Genomic DNA, 9122 nt, shown 5'->3' with positions numbered 1-9122 from the left:
TAATAGACATTCCTCAGTCTAGTCCGTCAATATGGACTCTCCAAGTCCTACAACATATTGCCTCTTGACAGTTCCAAACTTGGAAGCCAGAGTACTTTCCAAAGGTCATCCCTTTGCCCCACCCCTTCCGGCCTTTGGCTGCACGTGACACAGCAGCAAGGGAGGCGGGCAGAGGGGCGGGGCAGGTGGCGCTCTAGGTAGGCGTGGTCAATGGAAGGAGGCGGTTCCGGTGTGCGCGCCCACTGGATCTCACACAGGAACTGCGGGTGGGCGTGAAGGAGAGGGAGAAGTGTCTCGGGAGCCGACGGCAGTGAGACCATGGAGAGGGGTCACGCAGGCCTGGGGCCGCGTGATGGCTTGGCACCTGAGGAGGAGCTCGAACCCCCGGGCCCTGCCTGGAGCGGCGACAGCGGGAATGTCTCACAGAGTCACAGTAGTGCCTCCGGGCTCTGGGAAGAGGAGGACCAGGAGGCAGCGTTGGCCGAGGAAGAGGAGGATGGCGAACGGGGCGTGCGGCGGCGGTCGAGCTGGGGCAGGGAAGTCGCCACTGACGCTGCTGGCTTGGACCTGTCTCTACTCCGCCGCACGGCCGCTGGCTACGCCGCCTACCTGCTGCCTGCGGCCGGGGAGGGAGGCGGCCCCGAGGTGAGCGGGCCGAGGTCGGGAAGTGTTCCCTCTCTGGGCCTCCTTCCCCCTCCCCCCCAATCTGGCCGCAGTCGCTAGAAGCTTCTCATCCCACTCTGCTCGTGCCGCTGCAGCCTTTTACTTCCTGATGTCCTCACCGTAGCTTGTACTCTCTGCTCCCAGCTAGGCTGTGGAGCGGGAGAAGGTCCAACTCGCCGTGGAGGGGAGGGGATGGAATGCCCGATTATCCGGCCCCGGGACAACCTAGCCCAGCTGCATTTACTGAGTGCTTCGAAGCTGTGCCTGTGGGGATCATTTCATTTCTTTGTACCCTGTGTTACCTCTTGGCATGTAGTAAATACCTTCTAGGTCGATGGACTGATGAAGTTCTTTATACTCTTTGGGGAGAAAGTAGTATACATAAGTATATATAAAATTAATACAAGGTATTTGGGGGTGAGAGACACAAGCAACCGGATGAGATAGAAAAAAGCCACATCCAGGAATGGGCTGGCTAAGCAGAGCTTTCTATACATGTAGGTATTCCAAGAAGTAAAGATGAGGTGGAAATAGTAAACGTTTATTTAGCACCTACTATGTGCCAAATTATGTGTCTTAAAAGGCCTGGTGCAGTTTTAAGCAGTTAAAGCTTAAAATTGCCTAGGGGAGCATCCTCTGCAAAAGCCCAAAGGTGTGAACAGGAAAGTTGGACTTTTAGAGTTCATGGAGGGAAATAATGTATAATATTCTTAGCAATTTTGGACTTCTTCCAGTCCCATCTCCCCCATTCATTTGAAGGGATTAAGTACACTGTTAACAATATGAAAAGCATTCCCATTTCTCAAGTACTTCAGTGTCACACTTCAGAGTGTCTTCTGGCAGAAATTTTTTGGAACCATTGGGCCCCCCAATTTGCTGTGTTTTGAAACATATCACTTTAGTAAATAAGTAGGGGATGCCATCATAGAAAAAAGCAGGTGTCACAGAAACTATTAAAGTGCTATAACAAGCTGATTTTGTGTTTATGTATAATTTTATTGTAAAATTAAGTTTGTAATAAAATAATTATTCCTCAGGAGAGTTAATAACTAAAGTTCGATCTGCTTTCTTTAGTCATAAGGGTAATTTTCATTTCCCAACATTTGCTTGTCTTGAAGGGTGTTACTGGGTTTTCCCCCCCTCCATTAGAAACCCTACAAGTTTCTCATTATTACCCTTCATATCAGGTTCAAATGTTGAATTGTGGTTTTAAATCTGCCCCTACTTAGTGTTCTTTGGGGGCATGAGATGGGCTGGTATAGGGTCTAATACAGGCCTCCATTCCTTCATTACTCATCCTATCCAATTTGCCTCCTTTTGTTTTCAGTCTTTCTTCAGCCCATATCTTCTTATCTGTAAGCAATTTTCCAATGCTGGAAAAAAAGACTCCCTTTTTATTCTCTAAAATGTACCCTTTTTAAAAGCTACAACTTTTCAAAAAATTCTCATTAGAGTAGGGCCCAGTTTGCCTAATAGGCATGATAAATTTATATCTAGTTGTAGCTGTTTAGTGAACATCAGCAACTTAAGCGTCCATCTTCTAACACTCCATAACTAGTATCCCTTCAGTACTATAGAAGCTATACTTGGTTTGTAGCCTCTTTGTAGTATTAATAATGGCTTAACATAAGTAGGGGAGTATGTTTGTAAGTTGTATGTATGCAGTAGTTTTGGAGCCTTAATATTTCTGGTATCTTCACATCAGAAAGCCAAATAAAACTTTATGAACTGAGAAACAAACTAATTACAACTTTTAAGAATCTCTAGTACAATGATTATTTTTACTACTGACTACATGAAATATAGGATTGATTTTAATTTCACCAGCATAATACCTAGAATACTTTAAGATGAGCTACTTCATGATGAATTTTCTTTTTATTCACTTAAGGTGCAGAGGAGTTGTGATAAGAACACTCCACATTAGTGAAAATTACAAATCACTTGATGAAGAGTAACAGTATTAACAATTAGCAGAAACATTTAAACTATGGGAAAATAAGTCATTATCACTATATTTCTGTCCAGTCACTTGATTAGAAAGTTCCTCCAAGTTTATTGACCCCCTCAAGTAAACTCGTGTATTTCAGTTGGAAAGACATAATTAAACTTTCCATTTCTGTTTTACAGATGGAAGCTTTAGACAAGAGTCTTGAAGACCTACTAACTAGAGTTGATGAATTTGTTGGAATGCTAGATATGGTATGTTTTGGCTGAACTCATTTTGCTGTTCTGTAAATGTTTATAAATATGCACTCTATTTAAATAAATCACAGTGCTCTCAATTTCCACTTCATTTTTGATGACATTATCTGGTGCTTTAAGTACTGTTCCTACTAAAGTTACCCATATCTCTCCAGTGGAATGTAAGCAATTTTTTGAGAGCAAAGATCATCTCTCTTGTCTTTGTATCACCATGACTCTGTACAGTGTTTTATAAAGAGTGGGCAATTAGAATTTTTAATGGCATCAAGGAAACAGAGGCAAAGGAACATGTGAACCAATCATATAATAAGTACAAGGGAGAGGTGTAGTCTGTGGGTTGAATTGGTATCTATATTATATAAAAACCTAGGGGGAAATGTCAGCTCTCCACTCATACCAGCACATTGGAGGATACAGTATGAAGTATGGACAGGTTGTATCATTGGTGAGGAATATCCACACTAGTGAAATTACATATTTGTTTAATGGAAGATCAACATACATATGAAGTCTAGTAATAGTGTTCATATTTTTTTCAATTAGTATTCTTTATGGTAAAATAAAACTTTAACATTCATATTTTGTTTTAGATTCGAAGTGACTCCTCACAAGTAGTTAATGAAAGTGTACCTCATATTCATACCAAAGCCACTGAAATGAGTGAGATATATAGAAAAATTGACAAATTAGAGGTAAGTAGTGACTTAGAATTATATGATACATCTTAATTTTTTTTTTAATTTTAAACCCTTAATTTCTGTGTATTGTTTTATAGGTGGAAGAGTGGTAAGGGTAGGCAATGGGGGTCAAGTGACTTGCCCAGGGTCACACAGCTGGGAAGTGGCTGAGGCCAGATTTGAACCTAGGACCTCCCGTCTCTAGGCCTGGCTCTCAATTCACTGAGCTACCCAGCTGCCCCCTGATACATCTTAATTTTGAAGACTACATCAACTTTCCAATGTTTTATTGTATTTGTAGGCTTGCATTTTATTGAAAATGTAATTCATTGTCTAGTTCTTAAACTACCTTTTATCTTTATGTTGGTACAAACTTGGTCTAAGCTAAAAGAAAACCAGTGGTATCAACCAACATATACATTCAAATTTTGACATATAGGTAAAATTAATTAGAATAAACTTCAGAGGGACATTTTATTGTGTTTAGAAACGTCGCTATTCTATGACTTTTTAAGGATGCATGTTGTTCACACTCTAAAGCAGTTACTTTATGACAATACCTATAACTAGCAGGCAGCAAATTTGTAATTTTAAAATATATATATTGAATGAAAAAACTGATGGATAGATATTGCATAAGTTCTAAATATAATCATAGGAATTCAGAATAAAGGACATCATAGGGATGTTAATGGTGGGTGACTGCTTGAAAACAATAGAAAATAAGATGGGTTTTTACTCTCAGAAGAATTCAGTGAGGAAAAAATGGGTTTAGGGCTTAACTTTTAGTAGCTTCTTTATGATGTCATATTTAAAGATACTGGAAAAACAACAGTGTGATAGAAAACAGGTTTAAAAAATATTGAAGATTCATTTAATTGGATGTAAGATAAAATATTGTATGCTATACATAGTGAGTCAAACTACAAACTACTCAAAAAGTAAAGTCATCAGTATTAAATTTCACTTGTTTTATGGGTGACTTAGTTCTTTTGATTTCATTAGTTGTTTTAGTATAAATTGGGGTTTTTTGTGTGTATTTGTAAGAGCCAGAGAAATGTGTTAATAAGGCAAAAGTTGGACCTCAGTCTTTATCATGAAAAAACAAATTTTAGCTTTCAAAAATGTTTAACTTGAGATGTGAATTAGATACTATAATAAGTCAATGTCACAATAAACTGTCCCACCAACTGTCTTTGGTCATTCAACACAAGTTAACATGAAAAATTGTATACATACTTTAAATAAAAATGGCAAATGAGAAATTTTGCATTTTTTTATGTAGGCTTAATTAGTTCCTAGCATTTTAAACGTTTACAGGTACCCCCAGAATTGGGGCTAGGACAGTATTGAAAAGCATATCTTTTCATGTTTTTCCTTCCCACTTAGGCCTTTGTTAAAATGATTGGAAGTCATGTAACCAGAATGGAGGAGCAGGTGACAAAAGCTGAAGCAGAACTTGGGACATTCCCCAACACATTAAAGAAATTTTTGCACACAATTAATGTGCCATCCTTTCTTAATGTAAGTTATTAATTTTAGAAGTTTGGTTTTATTGATAGTTTTTTTAAAGCTCACAGTATTTTAGGTTTATAAACCTAAATTTGTATTTTGGGAGCTTCCTTACCATTAGTTAGTTCCCTATACCAATGAAATCCCTAGTGTGGATGGGAAGAAATTTTTTAAAATTTAGAAGTAATTGCTTAGTTTCTCTGCTGAAAAGAGTAGATGTGAGAGACATTTTAAACTGTAGCATAGTTGGGTTGTTTTTTTTAAAGCAAGACCAAAGATAAATGTGAAATTTGAACTATAATGGACAATAAGAACAAAAACTTTTGTTAAAAAGGGACTGTTACTCTTTCTGTAATATGTATAATTTTTCTTTTTTACAATTATTTCCAGAAGTCATATTCCACAAAGCAACAACAAACCGTCTATGAACCTCCTATCCTTTTTAGGACAGAAGACTATTTTCCTTGTTGCAAAGAAGGACCTCAGGCATGATATTGCACAATACAACTACCTAGGAAAAAGACTTATATCAAAGGAAAAATTCTTATCTTGAAAAGATTATTAGTATGCATATCTACTATTTAGCACTTGTAGAGTTTTATGTATATTCAAGACAGTATTTTAAAACAATATTTTTCAGTTTGTGTAGAATGTATAGCTCTCCCATGTCTTCCAAAGCTAAACTAAAATCTTTTTAAATGGAATAAATTTGAAGAAACATTTCCAGATAATTATCAAAATTGCTGCCTTAATATTTTTACCATCCTGACCTGGCAACAGTATTACCTTTTTAGACTTACCTTCACAAATGTCTTAAAGGAAAAACTACCGAAGTATTAAAAAGCATTATTTATTAATATTCTTGATAGTTGACAGTCTTCCTATAGTTTATTTTTTTAATGAAGTGTAAATTAACATGAGTTAAGCTTTATACACCTTGCACTGTAAACTATACAAGACTATTGACTTGTAATTCATTTTGAAAACTATATTGAAGCAGCTATAATATTTAGTTCATAAATGACCATGTACACAGTTTGATTTATAATTTAAATTAAATTAAAATTGAAGTCTTATTTGCATAGATTTTTCTCTTGAAGTGCTGATGAGTAAAAATCTAGGAAACTTTTTACGGAAGTTTTGTTCTATCTTGTATAAAGACTTCCATTTCCTCAATGGATAACAATTCACTTTAAGAACTTCCATAAAACATTTATGTGAGAAGTTTAGCTTCTAGATAATCTTTTAACAAAACCATACATTTCTTCCGAGTCAGAAGATCACAGAAACAGAGAATTAGAAAGGAACTTGGAGGTCTGTTACCCATTCCTCTGATGAAGAAACAATTGCACTGGGCTTCAAAGTGACTGAAGTTTCAAAACCAGTTAGTGGGGGATTTATATAAGTAAAAGAGAAAACACCTAAATGTTCTACCCTAACAATTAGGCTTAAATGCTAAAATAAGATTGAAGTATTGGAAGGGACTGACTCCCTTACAGATGAGGAAACCAAGGCCTACCAGTGTTGTGACTAATCAAATACCTTATAACTAGTAAGTGGCAGAATAGCCCGCTCCAAATTCAGTGTTATATGTCATACCTTTTCAATTTACTATTCTGCAATTACAGCATGGACCTCCTTTACAACAACTAAAAGATGCAGTCATAACCAAGTCCTTTCTGTATAACAGCTTTCATTTCAGAGCTTGTTCTGCTTTTCAGTGAAGAGGACAAGTAGATGCGGGTCCATTCTAAGTTCCTTAATTATAAAGCAATGCTCATGCAAAGAAAGCTAAGGCAAGTTACTAACACTATACTTTTCTAAGAATTTGTTACTGTTTGATATTCTAACCACTATTGGGTGTATGTTCTCATTTGTTCTCAGTAAATATTTTTAGCAGTTCTTTATTAAAAGGCCTATAACAAATTCATCAAGGGTCTTGAGAGCTTCCTTTATTAATATTGCATTTTAAGGTTTGCAAAACATCTTGTACACATTCTCTCATTTGATCCTTACAGATGAACAGACTAAAGTAAGTCAAAGGCACACATTTTAAATGCAAACCCAGGTCTCTCTGACTCCAAGGCTACTTTTCTTACTACACTATGCTAAACCATACTATCTTATTTACTTATACACAAACACATACATACAAATTGTAGGAAAAGAGACCTTGAAGGTTTTAGTATATCACAAGCTCAGTGAACCAGCACTGGCCTAGAACCAGAAAAGTTCCTCCCCTAAAGTCTGACTCCAGTTTCTCACTAAAGCTTATCTGTGGCTCTTTGACTAGGCTCTGACAGACTGCAAGTTCAGGTAGTTCCTACTGAGCTATAAAAATTATAAAGTACACTTTATAAAATTGTTTCTCTCACCTAAACACCAGCTAAGTTCAGAGAGGCCTGCCACTAAGTTGGCTCATCAGTAACAAAGCTCTTTTGGCAAAAACATCAAGAATTCTAACTTGTACAAAGACAAGGAAAGATGTCTGCTGTATCTGCATCCTCCAGGAAACCACAGGACTACAGCGGTATCTTGCCATCTACCCTACTATTGTCCAGGCCCTCCCTACTCTCAGCAGGAAAAACTCTTCCCCCAGACCTAGGCCCCATGCTCCTTCCCCTCTTTCCCTGCCAAATCTGCTCAGTACTGAACCATATTTCACATGCTATTCAGCCCCAAGAAACTGGGGCACATCTAGCATTAGCATCTTGCCATTCCATTGCTACCCCCCCCATACTTCCCCACAGTTCCCTTTCCACTGCTTGCTCTGGGAAAAATAAAATTATTACTATTAGAAAAGGTATGAAAATTCATTGGCCTATAATTCCACTCTACTACTCTGTATTGTATCTCTTATGTTAATCTTAAGTTTGTGCTTCTTGTCAAGAAAGCTACTTAACCCGGAGGTAGGGTACTTAGGTCTTCCACACCAACTCCAGTAAAATCCTGAAGTTTGTGCCAGACCAAATGATCAAGAAATCCAATAAACTAGTAAGTGGACCAACAATCAGGTAGAAGCTCATGGTCAGGAGCCCAAAATCCACAATTAGCTGATGATTTATTAGCCATTTGAATTTGTTAAAATATTTCTTGCTCTAATGGAATCAAACAGGAAATAAGATATATCAAAAAGTGATCTGGTAATAGGTCGAAGGGGAAGAGTTTTAAAACCAACAGATTCCCTGAAAACAATGACTAAAAAAAAAGAAATTTGCAATAAAAACTACCAGATTTATTAGAACCAGAGATCAACACAATCTACTGAATCCTGAAGGGAACTCTTAAAGCAGAAGTTCCAAGAGTATTATAGCCAAAATCCAGCACTCTCCTGTTGAAAGAAAAACGAACTTACAAGCATCCTAAAAGAAATAAACTTTTAAGTATCAGTATTCCAAAAGGCAATAGAAATAAGGTTACCATGTAAGTCCTATGGGGGAAATGACTTTAATGGAAAAGAAAACTTACTCCTGATAAACCAGGGTAAAGAACTTCAAAATGCAAACATAAACGACTAGACAAAACTAAGTAAATTATTTTGAGCAATTAAATGAGAAGAAACAAGGTCTTCCAAAGAGAATCGGGATTCAATAAGAAAAACACAGGTCTTAGAACTCAGTGGGTTCTTGGGGTTTGAAGAGAAAGGAGGTAGGAGACAACTTGATTTTTCTAATTGAAGTGCATAACAACATACAAAAAATGAAGGGGTAAAAAGAGAAAAATAAGTAAAATGCAAATTTCTAAAATTACACCATCAATTAGCACCATTATTCTAAGAAGAGTAAAGTCTATCATAGTAGTTCATCCAGTCAAGCTCATTCTTGCTCTATGAAACAAACATTAGCTCCCTCATCATTTGCCTGGAGTTCTCATGTGTAACAAGTCAGTATGAGAGCAGTGCTTCTTTTTGTTTCATTAATGATATTTAGTTATTAATAATGACCTCAAAGTACAAGAGTAGTGACACTGATAGCTCTGATAAGCCTAAGTTGTAAAGTGCCTAGGTATGTTTGCATAAGAAATATTTATTAATGTTTTTTGTTATTATTTGTTGTGTGATTTTCA

At 37.0% G+C, this 9122-nt stretch overlaps 1 protein-coding gene across 1 annotated transcript; it reads left to right on the top strand.

Annotated features, from left to right (window-relative positions):
• Positions 1-318: 318 nt before the first annotated feature.
• Positions 319-6076, top strand: LOC123231814 (biogenesis of lysosome-related organelles complex 1 subunit 4-like). Its single transcript, XM_044658120.1, has 6 exons — positions 319-476; positions 537-645; positions 2794-2865; positions 3459-3560; positions 4935-5069; positions 5448-6076. The coding sequence occupies exons 1-6, from the start codon at positions 319-321 to the stop codon at positions 5547-5549; spliced, it is 678 nt and encodes a 225-aa protein (XP_044514055.1). The 3' UTR covers positions 5550-6076.
• Positions 6077-9122: the final 3046 nt, after the last annotated feature.

Source organism: Gracilinanus agilis, chromosome 1 (assembly GCF_016433145.1).
Source record: "Gracilinanus agilis isolate LMUSP501 chromosome 1, AgileGrace, whole genome shotgun sequence".
Classification (NCBI taxonomy): Eukaryota; Metazoa; Chordata; class Mammalia; order Didelphimorphia; family Didelphidae; genus Gracilinanus; species Gracilinanus agilis.
The sequence above is the reverse complement of the archived record's forward strand: the minus strand, read 5'-3'. Positions and strand labels throughout refer to the sequence as shown.

Coding starts and splice junctions, on each gene's coding strand:
- LOC123231814 (XM_044658120.1), top strand. CDS start 319: ATGGAGAGGGGTCACGCAGGCCTGGGGCCGCGTGATGGCTTGGCACCT. Junction 2,866..3,458: donor TTGTTGGAATGCTAGATATG/GTATGTTTTGGC, acceptor ATTTTGTTTTAG/ATTCGAAGTGACTCCTCACA. Junction 5,070..5,447: donor ATGTGCCATCCTTTCTTAAT/GTAAGTTATTAA, acceptor AATTATTTCCAG/AAGTCATATTCCACAAAGCA.